Here is a 24,892-nt window from a genome sequence, read left to right on the forward strand (position 1 = left end):
TAGGAAGAGCGGAAGACAGTGGAGAGGCTGGTTTGGAGACTCCTCACCCCCTGCACAGCAGCATTCCCCAGATCTGCAGGGGTGGAGTGGTGGCCTAGCACCAGCATGGAGCCGTGCTGACTTCCACCTTCCTCATCCTCACTCCCCAAGCTGGGCTTCCAACACTGAAGCAGGAGGCCCAGAGACCAGCTGGCACAGACAGCCTGCCTGCTGCCCACGATGCCCCACATGCTCCCAGTAAGGAGCTTGCTGCACAGTCAACAGCAGGCACAGCGAGCCCACCAGCTGCTCTCATCATTGAGCATCGCCACAGACACCTTACCACCCCCACCCTAGCACACTGTCCCTGTGACTTGCGGAAAACAGACTCCACAATCAGCGAGATTGTAAAGTAGGTATGTTTATTCAGCACTGGGCAGCACGGAGGGTAGTCCCACCAAAATCATGCACGTCTGACGTGGCAACTTGCTTTAGTTATATGCAGTAAAGAGTTACATATGCATGAAGTTTCACAACACGCCTATACATATTCATAACCTATCCCTGCTTCATATTAAAATTAGTTCCAAGGAGTCATTTCCATAAACTCCTCCCATCTGCACTTGCGCAGTGTATTCTGGTGGTGGTCGTGGGCATGAAGGTTGGTGACTCTTCCTCGTCACCGCTAGTTGACCTCTTGTCTTTGCACACACTCAGTTGCTCCTTGGCTCTTGTCCACCTGCAGGACCAGTTTCTCCCAGTTTCTTAAGACAGGCTCGCTCTCTTATTAGGAGACTGACCTTGGCAAGGGGCCCAAGGCTTCTTGCTTTAGTTAATTGGCACAATGCACCATAGTTAGCAAAGACACTAAGTAGCATCCTAGTTTAATGCCATCAGCGCTCTATCTCTACGTGATAAGATTCTCCTAACTCCCTCTCTCACCTGAGCCCTGCCGACGCTCCAGCTCCATCCCGCTGCCTGCTGCACGGGGCACAGCGGGCTCGGGCTCGGGCTCGGGCTCGGGCTCGGGCTCGGGCTCGGGCTCGGGCTCGGGCTCGGGCTCGGGCCCCGGCCCCGCGCTGCCTGCACGAGCCCCCGGCAGGCCCCGGCTGCGCGCAGAAGCAGCGGCTGGCGGGACGCCCCGCCGGCCCACACGGCGCTGCCTCGGTAGACATGGCGCCCGTGTGGTCACGTGAGGGGGGTGTTACCACGGGACGCCGCGGGCTCCGGAGCTCCCGCGCCGGCGGACGGGTCGGTGCCCGCGGAGCGGAGGCGCGAGCGGGAGGTTGCCATGGGAACGCGCCCGCTGCTGCTGCTCTTCGGCCTCTTCCCGCTGCTGCCGCCGGCCCGCGGCGCGCCCGGTGGGTGCCCGAGCCGGGGCCCTGCTCCGCTTTCCCTGCGCCCCGCGCCGTGCTGCGAGCCCGCCCGGGTCCGTCCCCTCCGGGCGAGAGCCCCCAGTCGGCCCGGGCCTCACCGGCCGGGCGCTCCGAGCTCCCCCGCCCCGAACGGGCACGGGCAACCGGCACCCTCCCGCCAGCCGGGCTGGGCCGGGCCGGGTCTGGCCGCGCCGCGCCGCACCAGGGGGTGGCGGCCGTCGTCGGTCAGCCCTGCACTGACGGTCCTTTCCTCCAGCTGCCCGGCCAGCGGGGCCCGGCCTGGAGGAGCGGTTCTTCCGGCAGGTGCGGGACCACTTCAGCTTCGAGACCTGCGGCAACGAGACCTTCCCGCAGCGGTACCTGGTCTCAGGTGGGTCCTGGGCCCCGGGGGTGCACTGCGGCCTGTGGCAGCGATCGAGCTTTCCGAAGGCTCGCCGCTCGTGCACAGGGACAGAGCCTCTCAGAGAGCTGTGCTGAGCAGCCAGCGGTCGGTCTGAGCCGAGCACCAGCCCACCGCGAGCCAGTCCTTTCTCCTGTCACTTTGCTTAGCCTCTCCTCTCATCCGCTTCAGTTCCTCACTCTGGTAGTAAGATGTGCGGTGCAGATGAGGGGATTGGCCTCTTAGCAACGTGAGCAGGTAAGAAAAAATGGCAGTGGTAGGTTTGAACTGGGCTGGCCCTGTGCATGTGTATTTTCAGTTAGACACAGTATCTTTTAAGTGCAGCTTCAATGCATCAGGAAGAGCAAATAGTGACCCAAATGTTGCAGTCAGTACTCGTGATTCTTACATGTGAAGACAACTCCAAGAAAGATGTCTCTTGGGCCTGAATTTCACATTATTCATAACCCAACAACTTTAGATAGTTTAAGGCATGCTGAACAAAGAGGACAAGGAGCCTGCAGTGTCTGTCTTTCTAGCTAAATAATGAGTTGTCTTCTGAGTCACAAGCAGTAAGAGAGAGGAGGCGTTTCCAAACAACATGCTTTCATTTTCATCATAATTTCAATAACTAGTGTCAGATGTTTTTGAGTACTACATGCTTGGAGTTATTGGGGAGATTTGCAGTGAGACAGCAAGTGTGGCGCTGTGATTAGCATCAGCCCAGAGTGCTACCTACCTCTGGGTAGCACTGCCCGGTCCTAGCACTCACTCAATGTCATCTTAGGCCTATAGGCCTGTGCCTGGAGCCTGTTAGACACGTTATTGCCTTCTCATTATCTGTTACTCTGCAGCTTGTTCATCACTGTCACCTGGTTATATGTATTACACCAAGCATGAGCTCAGGGATCACTTCGGCACAAAGATATCAGAACATTAGTGAATTTTGATGGCATACCCAGGACTGAAATTTCACAAATAAAATGACCATCTTTGAGCAGAACTTAGGGATCACCTCGTTTAAAGCATTGCGGAATTTGATTTTTAAAGTGTTATGTTTTATCTGCATGTCCTTCCAGGGCAAAGGTTGTAAATTTAGAGCTAAGTAATATCTGTGAGAAACAAAACATGTTGAGTAGTTTCTTTTCCCTCTTTCTGCTTCTTGTGCAATACAAGTCTTCAGATTATCAGTGAGAAATTGAAGGAGACTATTATTTCACAACCAGGCATCTGACTGTCTTGAGGTTAGCTCGCAGTTGCCCCAGGATTTAAATCTGAAAATAGATATCTGTTTAAGCAACCTGTCTATGTTTTTGGCTCTTGTGCACAGCTGTTTGCTACAGAAGCCATGAAGCATATGAGAAGAAATGTCAGAGTAAATAGAGCACTTCAGTTTCTTACCTGATACCCAAAACAGATGCAACACAGAAAGAATCAGCCTTTTTGTTAACAAAGATCAAGAATTTCACTAATGACATATTTCAGGCCTGTTTCCAAGCCAATACTTGCTCTGGCAGGTCTGCATTGAGAATATCTGTTAATGGAAACAGCCTTGCCTGAGATGCTGCAGTTGCGTCCATAGCATGACCTTTGTTGGAGGTTCCCTTTAGGTGATAAAATTAATGCTTAACTGACAGTCTGAAGTCTTGTTGAAGAAAGCTATTTATTCTCCCCCCCCCCACCCCGACTCCTGTACAATTTAAGAGTAAGCTAAAATCAAATGTTTGACAAAATCAGCAGTAAAGCAGCCATGTGTTACACAAGCAAGTATTGGCACCATCGGTCAGCTCCTCCTGGTAGTCTCAATTTGCCATCAGTTATAGACAGATCAGAAGATAGAGAATATGTTATTTACAGCTCGGCTCTGTGTTGTACATCACAATAAAAGCAGTAGAAAGAGGCAGGCAATTCCTCAATGTTCATTTTGTAGGAAAAGTGATCTGTGCAAGTGTTTTGGGACAAATTGGGTTGAAATGGGTATATAAATGGGAAATCACTCTTTTGGGGGCAGCTGTTTGCAAATTCCTTGTAGATCTGAGATTTTCAGGATTTTTAGGCAGAAGTAGAAGTTCCAGGTCGTATAGTGATCTCATGGAAGCTCTTACTTAACCCTGCTCAAATGACAGATTTCTGTAGCCTGGCCTTTCTAACATCTGCATTCCCCAACACAGGTCTCAGGGATCAGCCTGTTCAAAGAGTTCTTCCTCATTAAGCTCCTGCCCAAAGTCACCAAAACCAGACATTTCATGCTCTGACATTTTTGTTTGTTTTTGTTTTATGTCTTCTGTCAATTATCTCACTCAGTAAAGTTCTGGAACAAAGGATTTGGACCAATCTTTCTCTATACTGGCAATGAAGGTGATATCTGGACTTTTGCTCAGAACTCTGACTTCATATTTGAATTAGCAGAGGAACAGGAAGCACTTGTGATATTTGCTGAGCACGTGAGTATTTTAGTCATTATGTATATTATAGAGTTGTGTTCGTATTACCAAATTCATCTTTCTCCAGGTCCAGAAAAATAACATCTCTTGCCACAAAGCAGAGGTAGACCTGCTGCAGGCTTTCTTGTCATAATAGTAGCTCTTCATTATTTAACCACAGTCTCTGAATATTTTTTTTTTATTATACCTACCACCAGTCCAGGAGAGAGACTACTGTTTCAGTAAAACTTATCCTATGGCATATTTGATTTAGATCAGAGCTGTTATAAATAGTTTCCACTGGTCTTGAACTCCACACTGGACTGGAGAGTTTTTTTGTTAAGATAATGTTTTTCTCTCTAGCCTGTGAAGTCCTAGACCATCCTGTTCCTAGGTACACCACCCTAACAAATCTATTACTCTCCAACCTATGCATGAAGAGATTATACACTGTTCCCTTTTCTAGCTGGGAATTTCAAGAGAGAGACATGTCAAGGCTCCACTTGGCACCCACTGAAGTAGCTTGTCCTGAACTTTCCCATCCTCTATGGGACGTATCCTGAAGGTCTCTGTTTATCTGATATAGGCAGATTCTGGAGAATCTGAGCATTTGCTCAGTTAAGAACAAGTTAAGGGGATGATGTGTGCTCTGTTATCACTTCCCATTTGTGCACACTTGTCCCATTCCTATAATGAAGGACAGGGAAGACCCAGGCTTTGACACCAACATTTTTGCAGCATATCTCTTTGCTTCCAGAGGTACTATGGCAAGTCTCTTCCATTTGGACTTGAGTCAATACAGCTGAAGAGGACTGGTCTGCTTACTGTGGAACAAGCCCTTGCTGACTACGCAGTGCTAATTACTGAGCTTAAGCAGCAGTATGGTGCTGCAGACTGCCCTGTCATTGCTTTTGGAGGCAGGTAAAGGTTGTGTGTGGTTCTTCCCTTCTCTGCATCCTTTCCTAGACATAGTTGTGGTGTTCTCATAGTTCCATTTAGCTCTCCAGCAAGCTTTAGAGGCAGAGCTCTAAGCTATTCTATAGACAGCATATGTGCCTGAGCTCCTTGAGAGCTTATCTCCAGGGCCCAGGCAGCTCTCCCATTAAGAATTAGTCTTGACTTGTGATTGCCTTTGGGCATGTTTGCTTTGGAGACTGGGTGTTTCTAGACATCTTCAATGTACAAGTCAGCCAAAACTGCAGAAGATAAGTTCCTCCTGCAGTATCAGATGATTTTACATGAAAAATGCTGAAAATCAATAATTGGTAAAATATTCTTTCTTGGGGCCATCCAGCTTTTTATCAAACACAGCCTCTTTATCAGTATCCAGACACTTTCATTGTAGGCTCTTTTATAATTCTGCTCTGTAACCTGCTGCTTGTTTGCTCCTGGCTTCCAACAGACATCCTTCCGCAAAGTGCTTGCTCAGTTGCAGTTCAGAACTGTGTTGATATCATGTCCCTGTCTCTTGAATGGCTTCCTACACTCATACAGAGAGGTGCATCCCTTTAAAAGGTTTCCAATGAGTACAGGGCTTCCCAGTCACTGCAGTGAGCTAAAAAGCATTTGATCAGGTGATTATCATTACACTCCAGCGCACTGTGGTGGTGACTGGGTTGTTGATCCCAGTGGTGTTTATACCATGTCTACCAGGACAGTAGCTAGTGTAAAAAGGGCCAGAACAGTCCTGGGGTGGGGAGGTGGGATTCAGTGAGACCTGCTAGCTGTTAGACTACAGCTGTTTGTTTGTAAATTGGAGTTAAACATGCAGCAGCTCTGAACAGCACTAAACCTATCTGAAGAATACTGAAATACGGCAGTACTGGAGCAGCATGTTTCCGGGGGGGGGGGGGGGGTGTTGAAACAACCTTCAGTCGCTTATAGTTTTGCCAAACTATCCGGTGGAACTGAATTTTTTTGTGTCAATTTCTTTTTTCTGTTTCCAAGACCAGAGTTAGAGAAAAGTATATGGCTTTACATGTGGGTGATGTGGGACTTGAATACTTCTGAGCTGTGAGTGAAGAGGTTGGAGTCAGACAAGGTGTTATCTCTGTGTTAGGGTTGTCATTTATCAGCCCCAGGAATGACCTCAGAGTAACTCAACAAAAATTTGCATCTGCATAACTTTTGTGGCCTTGGGTTTATCTAGCAATCCCAGATATATCTGCAGATCTGTGGCCCTGTCACTGAAGCTGTCAAGGTGGCTTTGAGTTTTGATGTGGTATTTGTTAATGTCTCCCATTCCCTAGGCCTTTGCTGGTAATTTATGCAGCTGTTACTTGGGTTGCCCAAGATGACTGCCTCCCACTTCCCAGCACTAGAGGGAGCTGAATGTTCTGTAGTGTTCAGGGACACCCTTTGCTTGTTAGCTCTTGCCTAGACAGTCTTTATAATCCTATATGCAAAATGTTGTCTCCTTCACCCATTAAGTAATGACAGCTTGACTTGAGCCCCAGTTGGTTCTTCAGTGAAATCATCAGGACGTGCTCAGGATGGGGCAGAGTTAGATAAAGGCAGCATTTACATTTGTCTGCAGAATCCAATTGGGCTGGTGTATTCCCATGAGAGTTGACTTGAGGGTCTGGGGAAAAGCCAGTAGGAACTTGCTGTGTACAGCTCATTAACTATAACTCGATATTTTTACATAAGGATGACACCTAGATTTACATAAACATTTTGTTGTTTTGAGTGCGGTGAGCTTGTGACTGCTGGCCTGAACTTTCAAGTTAGTATGTTATAATCTGTCTGTGAAAGGAAATAACTCTTCTCTGTCCTGTGCCAGCTATGGAGGAATGCTGAGCGCTTACATGAGGATGAAGTACCCAAACATTGTAGCTGGAGCATTAGCTGCCAGTGCTCCTCTGTTGTCTGTGGCTGGGCTTGGAGACCCCACTCAGTTCTTCAGAGATGTAACAGCAGTAAGTAATAGCTCTTCGCAAGAACATTTTTCTTCTTCCTTTAAGAAGGCAAGATTTTTTTTCTTTTCCATGTCTTTAAACAAACAGCTGGTTTTGCAGCATCAGTGCTAGACAGATCTGCAAGGAAAAGCAGCAGCTGCAAACAGTGTTGAGTGTTGCTGTGGCTGGGGCAGCTCAGGGCTCAAAGGTGCTGCTCTTCTAAACAACACAAAACAGTTCTGTGACCTTTAGTACCACTAAGAATTCACTTTTCCATTTCTAGTGGTTGTACAAATTACAGGCTGAAAGTTTTCCTTTGTACCTGGCTGAAACCTTTGGATAATTAATTGTTCAAATCCTCTTTCAAAATGTTTCTGCATTGATATTTATGATTCACTGTAGATCCTTATTCTCAATATGGTTGCATTTCAATGAAGAACTTGAATATTTCACTAAATAAAAACGTGCATGGTGTCCTGGATTCACTGAAAACCAAAATTTAAATGTGGCTTTCATGTTCTAAGGACATCAGAATAAATGGAAATATCCATGGGAGTATTGCTGAGAACTGAGTTGCATTTAGTTTACATGGAAAGAAATGTACTAGCTGGTAGTACTGAAAGCTTGTGATGGTGGCTGTTTTGCCTCTTTGGTATGATTTTCTAGATCTGGGTGACACATGTGGCTTTGTGTGAACTACCTGTGTATGAAATGTGGTCCTTTTGCTCTTGTTACATATATGAAACCTTATTTTAATGTAGACACTTACAGCGCAGACAGTATTACTGCTAAGCATAAAGAAGAGTGTCATGAAAATAAACAAACTCAATAGCATTTGAAACTTTTAAGTATATAAGAGAACAAAAGACATCTTGTCTTAAAGTTATACATTTTGAATATATGGTATCACTCAATTGTCTAACATGCTCTGTAGTGGAAATTCGTCTCTGGATGAAGCTAATTCCTTCTCAGAACTCCTGTTCAGATGATAGCTCTGACTTGTTTCAGTTGTGAATGTGCTGTGAGTCGTTACACACCCCTGAAATCAGAGCTTTGACCTTTTCATGTGGAAAAAAAATACTAATTCAGATACTAAGCAAGCACTTTGAGTTGTTTTCAAAGTAATTCCTTCCACCTTCAGCATGTTTACATAACAGCAACCCTGTGCATCTGAAGGCTCAATTCAGCTGCTCTTCTCAGTGAACAAATGTCCCTGAGAGCTGTTAATACTAATCAAGGCACAAACCTTCTGTGAATCATTGTGGGAGCTCTCTTTTCTGCTTTCTGCTTCTGAGTCAGAGCGTGTTCTCTCAAAGCAGCTTTCTCTGTGACTTTTATTGAGCATTTCCAGCACATTTCATGAGCCTACAGCTCACAGGGGAAGTGAGCAAAGGGCAGAAAGTTTATTCTGTGTATGGCATTTGCATAAGACTAGGTTTATATGTACACCAACTGCCATCCCTGCAGCCAGACAGAAAGCCCTAGTGTGAAGAATACATGTGCAGCAACATGTGTGCTTCCTGTAAGCTTACTGCTGCAGGGGCTGGCCAAGCTATCAACTTCAGCATGGTTTAGACTTCTGAATTAGGTGTAATTCAAAAGAGTAAAGCTGGCAGCCTGAAAGCTTTGATTGCCAAGCTGGAACAGCTTTTCTTGAAATGTCTGTAATGCCTCCTGCCTCTGCGACAGCTCAGCTGACCTGTTTCTATGTCCATAATGGTCTGCTGGGGAAAAGCAAAACTGGCAGTGGTTCCTTATGTCAGGCAGCATACTGCAGCAGTTCGGCATTAGCCTCTCAGGGACCGCAGTGGTCACTGCAGCCAGAACAGACTTGCTCTTCCATCCCAGACTGACTCATCTGCATGCTCCAGTTTAGAGCCATTAGTTGATAATAAGCACACACAGAAGGAGATTTAAACCACGGAAAATCCCAAAGTGATTTCTCGAACTTTCAGACAAAAGGCACGGAGAGGAATCAAAGGAAGGTCCCATATCTGTTTGTAGTTGAGGCTGCGTCTTTGTAAGAAAAACGCTTAGCTAGTGGTCTGTGGTTAGTTACCATTGTTCTCACATGATGAAGAGACCTTAAAAGAGCCCTACTACTTATTATTACAAAGTACTGGTTGTGGGCAGATCTCAAACTGCCTTATGAGCTGACAGAAGAGAAACAATTTGGGTTGCTAGAGCCTTCAGTGGCAGAAACAACTTGTTCCAACAGCGTAACCTGCCACAGCTCTTCAAGCATACCTTAAAGTGCTTTTTCAAGAGGATCAGTAGTGCTTTTCCCAAGAAAAGAAGACATGGCGTTCTTGGTCATCTGGTAGGTCACTGGCAAGCTTAAGAAGAAAAGCAGGTCTTGGTTTCCCAGTCCAGTGCTCAGCCCTGTGTGGCTCCTTCTTACAGACAAAGTACGGTAGGAGGCCTCTACTGTATGTTTTAAAAACAAAAAACTGCTCTTGACCCTAACAGTCTGGTACCTGTTCCCATGTCCAAGGCACATGTCTAATCTCATTGTTTCATGTTCAGTCTAATGGCTCCACAAAGTGCAAAGTGTTTTGTCTAAATGCTAGTCCCAGTAGCGACCTGGTGAAACAATTACTGCTTGGTCTGAGCTGTGCAGGCTGTTAGTTTGTGCTGGCACATTCTGATTGTCTGGAGCTCAAAGCAGAAGCACAACCGTCATTGCTTCTGGAGATGCAGATGCGATTCTGGCCATAGTGGGCAAGTAACCTCTGTCATCTCCTGGTACTTCTGGCAGCTTCCCTGTGCAGCATCTGCACGTATCTCCTCTGTACAACTGTAATCCTGTCATTTTCTGTCCTTTCAGGACTTTCAGAAGTCTGGCCCAGACTGTGTCACAGCTGTACGCAAAGCCTTCCATCAGATCAAGTATCTGTGCCTGAGTGGAGGTAAGAACAAATGGCCCCACAGACTGTTTCCCAGGAGTAGGTAGATTCAGGGATGGGGGCAAAAAGTTGATTCTGTCAGGTTTTTGGTTAGGCCTTAAATGGGTTCCAGCTAAATCGATGCCAATGTCTGCCTGACCTTTCTGCTTGCATGACTGATTTTTGATTTCACGAACAGTTTTGATCAGTATTGGTATATGGACACTAAAATGCAAGTACCTATATGGAGGATTGCACTGTGTTAATTAAACCGTCTTTTCTGCAGGAAAAAAAAAAGTGTTCAAAAACACCTTCAATTTGATGCTGGTAATATCTGTGATATCTTTGCTTGGATATCTGTTCTCCTGCACGAGAGCCTGATTGATGAGCCTGTCTTGCTTGGCTCTGAAGGGCACAGCAGGTGGGAGGCAGCAGAGCCTGAGGGAGCAAGGAGGGCGTTGCCACACAGGGTGCTGGGGAGGACAGCCTTGTACTTAATGCTCTTTTCACTGCATCAGCCTCGACTGTTCTGTCTCAGAGGGTGCTGCTTCCACTGACGTTCACCAGGGAGGTTTCTGTGTCTCGGCAGGGGGAGATGCAGGCTGCAGGCCAGTGAAGCCACACAGGAAGGCTTTGCCTGAACATCTGTGTTTGTGTAAATTTAGATGTAACATACCCTTCCTGCTGGAAACCTCAACTATGTGTTAACATATCTCATTATCCTTGTGTGAAACAAGACGCTGAAGCCTGGTATTAGTTTACTCTGTTGAAGTTCATGCCTTTCATTTGCTTTTCTTCTGTAGCTTATGATGAAATCAGCAGCAAAATGGCTACGTGCAATAAGATTTCTAACAAGGAGGATGTTTACCAGCTTTTTGGTTTTGCTAGAAATGCCTTCACCATGATGGCCATGATGGACTACCCTTACAGAACTGATTTCATGGGTCACCTCCCTGCTAATCCAGTGAAGGTGAGTACCAGGACACAGGTGAGAATTGCACTTTCTGAAGGGAGGGACGTACACCTCAATGACCTGAGTGCAGGGCTGCACAGCATGGGGCACAATCAGGCACACCACTGGGTGGTGGTGACAGGGAGAGTTAGTGGTGGGTTATGGCACTTCCACTGTGATGATAAATCTACATGTTTTAAGCCCCTCTGAGGTGGTAACTGTTGTGTTTGAAATGCATTGCTATTAGGCTTGTCAGGGAGGGCTTGCTGGAGCCATACCTGCCATTCTCTGTGTTTACTTTAGACAAAAAGGCCTGTGCAAGCTTGTTGACTTCAGTTTTTGATTGCTAAAATATACAGCATATCAAAAAATGTAGTTTTGTGGTAGCCTGCCTTGAAATACTTTCATAGACACATTTTTCTTGGTGGGTAGGTTGGAGTTCTAAAACTCAGTTTCCTTTTTAAAGTATCACCTGGTAAAATGCTACACCTCAGAGTACAATGAGGAGAAATGCCTGCTGCTATGGGGACTAGAAAACCTAAAAACTTTCAAAGGAGTAGGAGATGGCCAAGTGTGGGAAAACAGCCTGGTTCTCAGAGGGTTACAAACACCTCTTAGACAGCAGCTGGGGCCTGAAAAAGGTCCCAGATCACCTGTCACTATTGCAGCTCTTGACTTCTGCTTTGCTGTCAGCCTTGTGCTTCTGTTCTCTGCTGCACTCCTGTACACCAGGCTAATGGAACTTTACATGCTTCTGGCCTTGTGGCTAAGACAGCAGCTGGCATTTATGGTTCAAGTCCTACCTGGAGCAAAATGCACACTATGCAAGAGGTCCTACAGGCCATGTATTACAGGGATCCAGGAGACGCTGTCTCTGGCTCCACTGGGCATCCAGCCCAGGGTCTGTTTAATGATCTGTAAAATGGAAATATTATTCTAACCTCCTTTGAGAAGGGCATTAAAATATTCTGATTGCAGGAGGAAGAACTGTTCCTTGTAAGTGTCCTCCACATAGCTGTGGATGTTTACCTTGGAAAAGAAATAGACTGTCTTAGTCCTTTCTCCCTGTTTCTATGTATTTTGTTGCCAGAGAGAGGAAAAAACACCAAAAAGATGTTGCATTAGGCCCTTGGAAAGCTGCTGAACAATCAAATATGCAAGTGATACTTTAGACAAATCTTCCTGTTTATCCCTTCTGCAGCATAGACTGTTACCTATCGTGCCTGCAATTTTCCTGTAATGTGTCTCATCCAGGTTGGCTGTGAACAAATCCTTGCCCAGACAGACCCAATTCAAGGCCTGGCAGCTCTTGTTGGTGAGTGAATCTTATCAGATTGGTCTTTCATTTAAAATCCTGTTTTCTAGAAGCACCTGTAAGTAGAGTTGTCTCATCATTATGTGGTTTATGTATTGTGGGAGCTGGTACAACTCTGATTTTCCAGTGGGATGGTTTGTGCTGTATTGTTTTCATCCATTGGGACACTCCATGGTGGCAGGTTCATTCTCTCACCTTTTCAAACTTATCTTTGCAAAGTTTTTCAGCCATTGCAGCCCTTGCTGCAAAAACATTGCAGGCTGTTGACTTTTGATGAAATGTGACTTCTAAGGTACTTGGTTCTTTTCTAAAAGTTTACCCATACTCTGGCTCAAGCAGTCACAGATTCAGTGCATGTTCACTGAAGGAAGTTCTCTGGTCTGCTAGTTGAGGACAAGGTTGCCATCATAATGCCCTACAATCTTAACTGAGTGGCAAGACAATTGTAAATACATTGTATATGCTTATCTCTGTGAGTACTTAAATTGTCAGCCAGCAATATAAAATGTCAATTCTAAATCACAGCTGAAAATGTTTGGCTAGGGAACTAGAAGCGTTGCTAATGTACTAACCTCTTGGCAAACACTGTCAGATCAGTTTGACCTATTCACATCCTACTTCTCTTCAGAGGAAGAGAGGGACTTTTTTTTCTTTGTGATGAACAAGCTGGGAGTACATTTCTCCCTCCTGCTGGTGAGGGAGCACTTTGTGCCTCTCCCTGGCTCACCAGTTGCATTCACTTGGGACAATTTAATCATGCAAGAGGCATGATCAGCCAGAGCTTTAGGCAGGGAACTGGCTTTCTTCCATACCTGCCCCTCTATGTCATACATGAAAACACTGTCTTCTTTTTGCATGTGCTGTAGTGACCCACCTCCTGTGAGGTAGAGCATAGACTCACAGGCTGTGATACTGAACTGGCAGCAGCTGAACGGGGATAGCGTTAGCGTTGTCCACTGATCATTTACAGGACAATAGTACTCTGTTGCATCAACGTGAATCCATTCCTCCACCTGCAAAGAACCAGACCAACACTGATCCATCATATTACACCTCAAGCAGGTATCAATGTCACATCAGGCTTGCTTGGTTCATGGTAGAGGAAATCTCAACATCTATTTGAATACAGTGGAGCTCAAGGTGCCACATCTTCAATCTTAATTTAGCAATCAGAGCATCAAAAGAAGCTGAATAAAATAAAAGAATGCCACTCAAGAACTGCTCTAAAAGAGGCTTGTTCTTGGAAAATGGGAGGAATGAGCCACAGGGACCTACCGGAATTGGTTTAGCCCAAGTCCTTCCTGGTCTCCATAGACTTAACACATTATGGAGGACCTCATCTGAAGAGAGCTACAGTGCATTGAATTCTACATAACTGAGTTTGTGTCATCTGGAGGAATTTGATGTCAGATGTGATGTGCAGTTTCTCTTTACAGATTTCTATCACTTCCTCAGGAAGCAATTAAGTACTCTAAGATACGTTCATTCCTTTGAAAGAAACAGCACTGGCCAAAATTGGGCATGGGATCCTGAATCTTTACTTTCAAATAGGAATTGCTGAATGATCTTTGAAAACTTTTTTGTCTTGACTTCTGGGAATGAGAGTCTCCCTGACTGAGCATTTCAGAATGTCAGATGTCTCCTTTCAGCTTCCCCTCCCAAGAAGGCTACACAGAGACTTTGATCCAGTTTCAGAGAGGGAGATCAACATTTGAAGAGGCTTTGCTTGCATTCCAGGATTTGAACTCATGTCTCCTAAAATCTAGGCTGGTGTCTTCACTGCAGTCCATTCCTCTTCTATTTGCCAGTGTTTCACACCCTCTCAGCACAAACAAGGAAAATCAACATATTTTGGGCAGGTACATGAGCAATTTTACCCTTAGGTTCTCCTGCGTTAGGCTGCAGCTACACTGTATGTTTTCTCTATGTAAAATAGAGCTTTAAACAGCCTTTGTACCCTAGCAAATAGGGTGTGACAAGGCAGCTTTTAGTGGGCATGATTTTGGGCAGGTACGCTTCCGTAAGCTTACTGGCCTAACTTGCAACTATGCAAGTCCACTAAGAGAACAAAAATAATAAAGTTGTTGGTCATCCTGCTGGAATAATGCAGTCAGGGCCTAGCAGTACAGAGACTCCATTTTGGAAGAGAATTGGTGTTACAAGAACAAATGAACTTACTCCTTTTAGTGTCCTTCCTCCAATGCAAAAGATTCTGTCTTTTACTGTAGCCATCCCATGATCACAGCGGGTAAAGGTCATGGCAGAGTTGCCAGTCCAACGTCGGAGGCGAGGGAGGTAGCTGTAAGTGTCTCGTAAGGTTTTACCTGCCGAGAAGCCTCCTAGAAGAAAAGCAGAAATCTTGAAAACCCATCCATCAGTCTGAGAATCATAGAATAGCTTGGGTTGGAAGGGACCTTAAAGATCATCTAGTTCCAAACCCCTGCCATGAGCAGGGATGCCACCCACTAGATCAGGTTGGACAAGGCCCTGTGCAACCTGGTCTTGAACACCTCCAAGGATGGGGCATCCACAACCTCTCTGGACAACCTGTTACAGTGCCTCACTACCCAAACATTCAGGAAAACCCTCTGCAAACATCAGCAGAGCTGACATGGTATGAAATATAAAACATGAGCTTCTTAGATATTATTTTTAAAAAATAGTTCCAACTGTTTCTGCAGATAGTTTTTCACAAATGAGTTTTGTATCAGCTCTTGGGGTATTTCAGGTGCAACCAGGAAGCACGAACAGCTTTAGTTACGGAATCTGCTTCCAGCACACAGAGTCACAGAATAGGTTTTTGAAAGAAAAACATTTGAAGTTCTTTGACCTACTGACAAAGATTCAAAGTTCAGAGCCAATCTGCCATTGCTATTGTCAGCTTTCTCGTTTAGGCACTCATTTGTGTATTTCAGGGCTGCCTTATAAAAAGCTCCTTACAGGTCAAAGGTGCTGCTATTGGAAGGGTAAATACTTTTAACTTTCTGCCTGTTGAATTCCAACCTGCAGAGAGGCTTTGCAAAAAATGAAGGTGATACTTCTGGTTGGGCATATGCCCAGCTTCCTGGGGCTTTGATGCTTTCTCTGTATGCATTGTGGTGTAACCCCATTAGGCTGCTGAGCTCCACACAGCCACTTGTTTACTCAACAACAGTGCGCTGGGATGAGAATCAGAAAGGTAAAAGTTAGAAAAACTTGTGGGTTGAGATAAAGACAGTATACTAGGTAAAGCAAAAGCTGTGCATGCAAGCAAAGCAAAATAAGGAATTTTTTTGCTACTTCCAATCAGTAAGCAGATGTTCAGTAATTTCCAGGAAAGCAGTACCGTCACATATAACGGTTTCTTGGGAAGACAAATGCCATAACCCCCAATGTCCCTCCTTCCTCCTTCCCCTCCCCCCCAGTTTTATTGTTGAGCATGACATTCTGTGGTATGGAATATAATATTGCTTTGGCCATTTGGGGCCAACTGTGCTGGCTGTGTCCCTTCCCAGCTCTCGTGCATTCCCAGCCTCCTCGCTGGCAGGGCAGCACAAGAAATAGAAAAGTCTTGACTCTGTAAGCACTGCTCAGCAACAACTGAATACATTGGTGTGCTATCACCGCTATTTTCGTCAAAAACTCAAAACATAGCACCATCTCTTCTCTATGAAGAAAATTAACTTCGGTTAAATTAACTGTTGTCCCAGCCAAAACCAGGACAACACGGACACTTTGTCTGCATGGAGCTTATTTTTACATCTTTTGTTAAAGTAACACTTAATTTCTGAGTTTGCTTGGGCAGGGTAAATCAAATTTGCAGTTACGCCACTGATTTTAGAAGGAAAATAATGTTATAGACAGGTAAGGTCTTTTACATAAGGGGTACTTCTGGAATAGTGTTATCCAGCCTAGATCACTACAGCACGTTTGAAGCTCTATGAAGCAAGGAGGCAATTTTGTCCTTGCTGTCTGGTAGGAATCAAGACAAACAGTGGTTAAATGAGCTTTCTGTGGCACCATAGGTCAATTGAGCCAAAGCAGGGACTTGTACCTGAGCCTCAACTTTTCCTCTGGCTGAACCAGTATCCTTCCTTTTTGGTCATCTGCACAGCCAGTACAAGTGTCCTGCTGTCAGTGGAGTGTGTGTTGCTTTAAGACAGCCTGTGCACTGCCTTTTCTGCTCTCCGGACGTTGGGTGTACAAATAGTTGCAGGGAAGCGCAGGTCTTTGCAAGTGTACAGTTAAAAATTAATCTGGACTGGATCAGCACAGGGATCCCAGCTGGCAATAAGGGATTTAAGAAGCATGAATCCTATAGCAATGACAGGCAGACCCCAGGACTTTTAACTGCAGACCAATAACAAACACCAGAGTGCTTTTCCTAGGACAAACTAAAGACTATCTTTCAAGTCTGAATTAGTAGCTATAGAACCTAAAGATCTTCCAGCAGTTCCATGAAATGTTTAAATCCATGGTGCTTTCTTGTTAAACATACATACTGCACCATCTACCAAAGATCCTTGTAAAGACCAAGGGGTCTCTTAGAGGATAAGAGCTGTACAGGTCGTGCAGGTAAGAAGATAAGAACCTGCACTGTACTTATTTTTATATGGACTAACAGTGCAGTGCAGGGGAGTTAGTCCCACATATTCCATCCAGATTAATACCAGAGTGTAATCCCATCCCCAGCACTAGGGCCCTCATTTACCTTTTCAGACAGCAAAGCTTTGGGATTTTAGCCAGGACTGCAAGGTCAGAGCCAAGTAGGAGTGTGGTTTGCAAGTAGATGATGTCATGTTTAATGTCATGGAAAGAAAATGGCTCCTGCAATCCAAGATCACAGTGAGGTTGTGTTGACACAGCAGGAAAAGGGCATGAGCTGTGGTTGTTGGTGTGGGTACAGGCTTGGACTGTGATGTAAAGATGCTAGTAAAAATCAATGAAAGTATATGGGAATATGCTGATTTTGATTAGCTTTGTCACCTGAAATATAGAGGATTCCCTTGTGGATTGTGCCTGCATGATCAGCAATAGGCACAGGGAAAGGAGCTGCAAACTCCCACTTGTTGTCAGCAGGCTGGTATGATTCCACAGTGCGGGTGAGGGTCCCCAGCAGTGTCCCACCACCCACAGCAAAGATATGATCAGACAGCACATCTGCATGGAAGCGTGTCCGCCGCTCCAGCATGCTGGCAACCTGGAGCCAGGAAGTATTGCGTGGATCAAATCGGAAAACCTAGAAATATACCAAACAGGAGATGGTTAGCAGAAAGCAGGTGCCTGGCTTTGCATCTCATGTGGCTTCAAGAACTGATTAACATTTTTTTCTGGGCTGAGGTTTACATTCAGAGCTGGACAGCTGAAACAGCAGTACCTTGCTGATGGAGCTGGCACCCCTGCGGAGGGGCAGGTGCTGATCTCTGCTCTCTGGAAACAGTGACAGGACCCGAGGGAACCAAGGCAACAGCATAGAGCTGCAACAGGGGAGGGTCAGGCTGGGTGTTAGAAAAAGGTTCTTCACCAAGAGGTGGAACAGCCTGCCCAGGAAAGTGTTTACAGCACCAAAGCTACCAAGACTTCAAGAAGCTTTTGGACAATGCCTTCAGACATAGGGTCTTATTTTTGTGTGGTCCTGTGTGGAGGTGGGACTTGGACTGAATGATTCTTGTGGGTCCTTTCCAAATCAAGATATTCTGCAATTCTAACATGTAGAGGTGGGAGACCTTCAGTGAGCAAGCCGAATAACATTCCCTCTCTCCCTCCCTCCCTCCCTCCCTCCCTCCCTCCCTCCCTTCCTCTCTTCCCTAGCCATTGTTCCAAGTCTAAAGCTTTCTTGTATCTTACCTCATTTGATGGTTGGTTTCCCATGGGATCAAATTTGCACTGTCCTCCAATGACAAAGAGGAAGTCACTGATGATGGCTACACAGTGGTTGTACACTGGCACACAGAGGTCCCCAACCTTGTGCCATGTGCTGCAGCTCTTGTCAGCAGCCCACATCTCCCTGCAAATGCAGTTGTCAGTGGTTCTGCCACCAGCAATAAGCAGCATGGTGGAACTGGAGCGGAGGCTCGTGCGTTGGGTCTGCAGGAGTGGCTGAGCATATAGCAGGGAGTGGTAAGTCAGAGCCTCCTGAAGATGCCTGTGGCAGCCTGAATCCAGCCTCATAAAAGGCATTTCCTGAACAAAGCGCTGCAGATCCTGTAAAGGAATGAGAGGGAATCTTATGCGCCTTAAAATGTCTGCTGCATCTTCCAACCGTGTGCGGTCGTGCTGCAGCCAGCTCGCAGCAGCTCTGAACAGCTCCAGCTCGCTGCACCCCTCTGTGTTGGTCCTGTCTAAGATTTCACAAAGGGTTCCTCTGTCAAGATCTTTCAAGCACTGAGGATCAGCCAGTATCTGTTTGTAATTCTGCCCTACATAGCGCATAGCTTTCTGTCTCAACTCTGCCGTGCCAAGTTTTTTAGCAATGTTAAGAACATCCATGCAGTTCTCACAGTTCAAACAGCCCTCCAGAAATTGGAAGCATAGCTTGATGACTTCCCGAACAAGCAGGGTTTCTGCGGCTTTGAATGTCTCCTCGATATTCTGTAATGAAAGATCTAATTTGTTGGAGTAAATGAAGTTGAGAACATTCCTCAGCCCTGCAGCACTGACAGCTTTCAGATGGACGTTACAATCCAAGCTTCCCACTCTTGTCAAGTTTCCAACAAATAGGATCTTGCAGTAATTACTTGCTGATGCTAAAATGATCTTGTGTGCTGGAAAGCAAACCCCTTCTGCCTCCAGTGTTACATCACACAGTGCTTTCTGGGCACGAAGGCTGCTGATCCCTTCTAGGAGTCTCACCAGGTAAGTGTCAGACACAAGCCTCTCCATGTTGGTCTGCGAGCTGAAGAGCATCGCTCTGAACCGCACAGTCCCAGGACTCGTCGTTGTACACTCAGTGCGTCTCCTGTGCAGTCATCTGCAGATGAACCAGGGGTTTCATGCTTTGAGGGAGCTGAGGCTGTGCTCCTTGCTCCACCGACCCATCCAAAATGCAGACACGGCAGCAACTTCTCTCCTCATCGTGCCTCTTCAGGTTGCGTCTGCCGGAGCCGAGTGCTGCGTGCCTCACAGAGCTAAGTGGGGTTGTTTGCCAGCAGAGCTGTTGGTGCTGGTTATCGCAGAAGCAGTGTTTGTGGGTTTTGCCTGTGGGCTGTGACACTGGCAGCAGTGGACAGCCACTGGCGTTACTGCATTCCTCCTCGTGCTATCTGGTAACTACCCATCTGCACAAAAGCAACTCATTCCTCTGCAGCTCCCCAGCTATGCTTCACTGGACCCTGTGGTCAGGTACTTTCATCAGGGCAAGCCTGCACATGCCATCATTCCCTTTTTGAACAACAGTCAAACAAAATCTTGTGACGCACCCCCTTGGCCTTCTTGCTTAATTAGATGCATTCACACAACAGATACTTGCTGGGAGGGGGAGGAGGATGGTGTCAGCTGACACGTCCAGTTCAGTTTGAAGCCGGGTGTGCTGGGGACTAGTTTTCTCTATACAGCCTGCTCTTGAGTGCATTAGGGGTTGGAGGCTGGGGCCCTCCCAAAGACTAGTGATCTGGTCACTCAGCTTTTGGCATGAGCAGAGATAGCAGGAAACTTTCGGGAGCCTCTTCCTAACTGTGGATGCAGCAGAAGCAAGGGATAGAACATAGATGGTAGCAAGACCCTGTGAACACTTTGGCATAAAGTTGTGATCATAACCCAAAGCTGGTACATATGCTGCTAGGGCTATCCCTGCCTTACCTGCTCACCTACCTGGGGTATCCAACCTTTCCATGGTCTTGGATGCACGACTTTCACAAAGACTGTGGCTGAAAGGGCAGAGGGGTAATGATAAGTTGGCTTTGTGTTGTGTTTCCACCTGGCAGGGGTATTTTACAACTCCTCCGGCTCAGTACAGTGTTATGACATATACCAACTGTACCGGCCCTGTGCTGATCCCACAGGCTGTGGCACTGGCATGGACGCTGAGGCCTGGGACTATCAGGTAAGGTGTTAGAGACACCACCAAGCTTCAACAGCTGCCCTGTTTATTCCCCCCCCACCCTCCCCACCCCCCACCTCTACCTCCAGTGGCAGTTCTTGTACCTCTTTCAGGTCTGTACGGAGATCAACTTAACGTTCAACAGCAACAACGTGACTGACATGTTCCCTGAGATGCCCTTCACAGAAGCCATGAGAGAGCAGTACTGTCAGAGCAAATGGAGCGTGAAGCCAAGAGCACAGTGGCTGCAGACAAACTTCTGGGGAGGAGGTATGTTGTGTTGGGTGCTCATCATTTTGCTCGTGTAATTTGCTCCCTGCATTCCTTTTGCCTGGCTGAGCCCTGCAGGGACAACAGGCACAGCTAACTAACAAGTGCCAGCAGAAAAACACCAGGCCCAGCATAAGGGCTTGAGCAGACTTTTCTCTCTGAGATTCAAGTGGGAAGTTCTGTTCTCTTGTGTTTTCTGTTACTGTTTTTATTTGCTGTAGAAGCCAAACACCTGTGGGTAAATGGGCAGGAAGGAAGCCTCTCAAATGTCATCTTTGAATTTCAGACTTGAAAAGTGCAAGCAACATCATTTTTTCAAATGGCGACTTGGACCCATGGGCTGGAGGTGGGGTAAGCAGGTGAACTCCCTTCCACCAAGCACAGACAGCAGCCTTCCCAGGTGATGCACTGCCCACCTCTCCCTTTCAAATCAGCGCTGGCAATTCAACTTTAGCCTACCTGAATTTCTACAAGTGGCTGTTTTATGCTGAACCATTCAGGAGTCCCTGGATGTTAATGACAGACACGTTTGAGTAGTGAGTTGCCAAACAGCCAGGAACATTGGCGGCAGTAGTGTTGGCTTCCTGAGTATAGCAGACACGGCAGGAATCCAGCACCTTGTGGGTCTACCCAACCCCTGGAAGTGTTCAAAGCCAGGTTGGATTGGGTTTTGGGCAGCCTGGGCTGGTGGGAGGTGTCCCTAGGGCATAGAACTGTATGGACTTTAAGGTCTCTTTCAACCCAAACCATTCTACGATTCTATGAACCTTAACCAGTCACAATTCTATTTCAGGACAGTCTCAGCACTGAGTGTGCCTTGAATTTTCCTTTCTCGGCATGTTTTGTTAGATCAGGCAGTTGCTGTAATCATCAATCTAAACCTGGGAACATTTCAGTTTAGAGTTAACAAAACTTCAGAGTGGTGATAGAACTCTACTCTAAAAAGACCCAAAACAGGATTTTGAGTTATTTGAGCTCTTGATTATAATGCAGGTGGTCCCTTGTTTTAGGCTGGCTTGGCAGTCCCAGCTACAAAAGGAACAGGGTCCTTAGGGTGGATGAATATTGTATTTCAAACTGCCTATTCTAGATTAGGCTGAGTTTTCATATTAGGGGAAGCCTCCAATTCACCTGAGTCGGAGGGTTTGACTCAAGAGGAGTTAGTCATGCACACAGTACCAGCTATACCAACAATCTCTTCCCATGCATTTCATCACTCCTGCCCACATCAGTTTTCAGAACTGATGTCCAGTTCTGCCTGGTTACTTGGTGAGAATTTCTCTCTGTTCCTTTCATTCCAGATAAATAGCAGCGTAAGTCCTTCACTAATTGTAGTAACCATTAAAGGAGGTGCTCATCACCTGGATCTCCGGTAAGTACGTAGTAACTGACAGGTTACTTTCCTTTGGATGGCAAGATCCTACTGCCATGGGTGTTTGGTCTTAGCTAGCCACAGTCCACAGAACAAGGAGATACTTTATTTAAATAGAACTGGATACCAGACTGTTAAGGCATAATTTTGGAGTCATTTTCTAACCTAATACAAGTGCTCTTACAGCCTTCACGGAAGACAGGTTATGCAGGACTCATCCCTAAACTCATGTACTTTCTTGGAACATGTTCTGCTTGCACTGGAATTGCCATGAGTGTCTGATGGTCTGTGGCAGTCAGTCATATGAAGTAGTCCAGTGTCTCCTGGCATTAGCCATCGGCCTTCCATCCTGCAGCAGAGGGGGCAGCAGCCACTGACGCAAGGGAGAGCTCTATGCTTTTCTTGCCTCTCCCAAGCTTGTTGGGCGTTACGTTAACTTCTTTTCTGGGGTTTAAATATGAAGTACAAACCATGAGACTAAAGACATGATCTCTGTCTATTAGTTCCCTGCCTGTGCTTTCCCTATGCAAGAGACAAAGATATGGCTTAGCCAAAATGTATCGGTGCTCTCCCATAACTAGCTCATACTGCTCTGCTTTCTCTAGAGGACACAATCCAGCTGACCCCCCATCTGTCATAGAGGCACGCAAGTTAGAAGCAAGCATCATCAGTGACTGGGTGAAAGCTGCAAGGACAAAAAGAGGATGGGAGAAGCGCTCTGGAGCTTCAGCAAGTGGGTAGCTGTGATAAGACACACACGGCCCGCATTGAGATGACAAGGCTGCCACTACTTACTACCAGGCTGCAAAAAGACCACAGCCTGCTGAGCTGTTCTTTTTGAGAAGGTATTATGTCCTACCATGCTGATGAAAATTCACCTTCCTGAAGTGTCCTATCTGCACCTAATCAAGAAGCAAAAGAAAAACAAAAGGATAAATCACTGACTGAAGCCAAAACCATGTTATGAGAATTTCATGTTCACCTACTACTGAGAAGTTATTGTAAATGATGGAAAGAATAAAAGCTTGCCTCAAGGCCCAGGAGTCATCACTGTCCTGAACAGTAGTATGTTGGGTAGGATGAAGGTAAATTATTAGAGAACATAAAAATTGGATGACTAGAGGAAAAGCAGAGGTACGGTCATTACATAGAATCATAGAATAATTTAGGCTGGAAAAGACCTCTAAGTCCAACCTTTAACCTAGTACTAGTCTACCACTAAACCATGCTACTAAGCTCTACATCTACATGTTTCTTAAATACCTCCATGGATGGTGACTCAACTAACTTCTCCGGGCAGCCTGTTCCAATGCTGCACAATCCTTGCAGTGAAGAAATTTTTCCTAATATCCAACATAAACCTCCCCTGGTGCAACTTGAGGCTATTTCCTCTTGTCCTACCACTTGTTGCTTTGGAGAAGAGACCAACCCCCCCCACCTCCACTGAGGTAGCTGTAACGAATGGTAAGGTCTCTCTTGAGCCTTCTTTTCTCCAGGTTAAACAACCCCAGCTCCCTCAGCTGCTTCTCATAAGACTTGTTGTTTAGACCCTTCACCAGCTTCATTGCCCTTCTTTGGACACGCTCCAGCACCTCCATGTCCTTCTTGTAGTGGAGGGGCCCAAAATAGAACACAGTACTCAAGGTGCGGCCTCGCCAGAGCCAAGTACGGGGGACAATCACTTCCCTAGTCCTGCTGGCCACACTACTTCTGATACAAGCCAGGATGCCGTTGGACTTCTTGGCCATATGAGCACACAGCTGGCTCATATTTAACTGGCTATCGGCCAATACCCCCAGGCCCCTCTTCTCCAGGCAGTTTTCCAGACACTCTTCCCCCAGCCTGTAGCATTGCATGGGGTTATTGTACCTGCCAGTGCAGGACCCGACACTTGGCCTAGGTGCCCTTCGTACAGTTGGCCTTGGCCCATCGGTCCAGCTTATCCAGATCCCTCTGCAGAGCCTTCCTGCCCTTAAGCAGATCAACACTCACGGTCCAATTTGGTGTCAACTGCAAACTTCCTGAGAGTGAACTCGAACCCCTCGTCCAGACCATTGATAAAGATATTGAAGAGAACTGGCTTCAATATGGAGCCATGGGAGACACCACTTGTGACCGGACTCCAACTGGATTTAACTCCATTCACCCCAACTCTTTGGGCCCAGCCACACAGCCAATTTTTAACCCAATGAAGCGTACATCTGTCCAGCAAGCTTCTCCAAGAGGAAAAAAACCATGCTGACTGGGCCCGATCACCTGGTTCTCCTGTAAATGCTGTGTGATGACACTCAATCTGCTGCATGAGGTTCCCTAGGTCAGACTGACAGGCCTATAGGCCAGAAGGAGGATCTGGGAAACTATCTTGTAGATGGGTGTCACATATGCTAGCTGACAGTTGACTGGGCTCTCCCCATAGCCAGGACTGCTGACACATGGTGGAAAGGGGTTTGACGAGTACTCTCAGTTACCCTCAGGTGGACCCCATCTGGCCCCATAAACTTGTGCACATTTAAGTGGTGTAGCAGGTCGCTAACCATTTCCTCATGGATTATAAGGGCCTAGGAGCAGAAGAAAGCTCTTATCTATCAGCTCAGGGGGCTGAGTGCCCAGAGAACACGTGGTCTTGCTGCTACAGACCAAGGCAAAGAAGGCATTAAGCACTTCAATCTTTTCCCTATTTATTGTCACTATGTTTCCCCCCACAACCAAGAAACGATTGAGATTCTCCTTAGTCCTCCTTTTCTTGTTCATGTATTTATAAAAACTTTTTTTTTTCCTCTTTAACAGCAATAGCCAGTTTGACCTCAAATTAGGCTTTGGCCCTTCTAATTTTGTCCCTACACAGCCTCATGACATCTTTGTATCATACATGCACAGGTTCATAAGAGATTCCACTAGTGTTCAGCTACACAAATAGACTTGGTCAGCCTCATGCAGTGCTGTGGGTGTTTTTTTGTTTATTTGTTTGTTTTGTACTGCTGTTACTCAAGAGCTGAGTACTAGTGACCAGGAAATGCACTTACACTT

General features: G+C 46.2%; 2 protein-coding genes across 5 annotated transcripts; one reads left to right on the top strand and one right to left on the bottom strand.

Annotated features, from left to right (window-relative positions):
• The first annotated feature begins 385 nt into the window (after positions 1–385).
• Positions 386–22,899, top strand: DPP7 (dipeptidyl peptidase 7). Of its 3 annotated transcripts, XM_083807319.1 has the most exons (13): positions 1,089–1,340; positions 1,612–1,725; positions 4,039–4,178; positions 4,915–5,078; positions 6,940–7,075; positions 9,882–9,963; positions 10,743–10,909; positions 12,146–12,206; positions 20,108–20,226; positions 20,337–20,493; positions 20,780–20,844; positions 21,795–21,865; positions 22,471–22,899. In XM_083807319.1, the coding sequence occupies exons 1-13, from the start codon at positions 1,271–1,273 to the stop codon at positions 22,604–22,606; spliced, it is 1,482 nt and encodes a 493-aa protein (XP_083663445.1). In that variant the 5' UTR covers positions 1,089–1,270; the 3' UTR covers positions 22,607–22,899. The 3 variants fall into 3 exon arrangements, with proteins under 3 accessions (XP_083663446.1, XP_083663447.1, XP_083663445.1); XM_083807320.1 differs by lacking the exon at positions 22,471–22,899 and having other exon boundaries at positions 386–1,340; positions 20,780–20,893; positions 21,795–21,866; XM_083807321.1 differs by lacking the exons at positions 4,915–5,078; positions 6,940–7,075 and having other exon boundaries at positions 386–1,340.
• Positions 12,213–20,100, bottom strand: LOC310884865 (kelch-like protein 13). 2 transcript variants are annotated; one of them, XM_083807316.1, is made up of 5 exons: positions 19,038–20,100; positions 18,033–18,389; positions 17,172–17,424; positions 14,385–14,545; positions 12,213–13,219 (listed from the first exon to the last, which is right to left on the bottom strand). In XM_083807316.1, exons 1-5 carry the CDS (start codon positions 19,089–19,091, stop codon positions 12,821–12,823), a joined length of 1,224 nt encoding a protein of 407 aa, XP_083663442.1. In that variant the 5' UTR covers positions 19,092–20,100; the 3' UTR covers positions 12,213–12,820. The 2 variants fall into 2 exon arrangements, with proteins under 2 accessions (XP_083663442.1, XP_083663441.1); XM_083807315.1 differs by having other exon boundaries at positions 18,033–20,100.
• Positions 22,900–24,892: the final 1,993 nt, after the last annotated feature.

Source organism: Anser anser (assembly GCF_964211835.1).
Source record: "Anser anser genome assembly, chromosome: 21".
Taxonomy (NCBI): Eukaryota; Metazoa; Chordata; class Aves; order Anseriformes; family Anatidae; genus Anser; species Anser anser.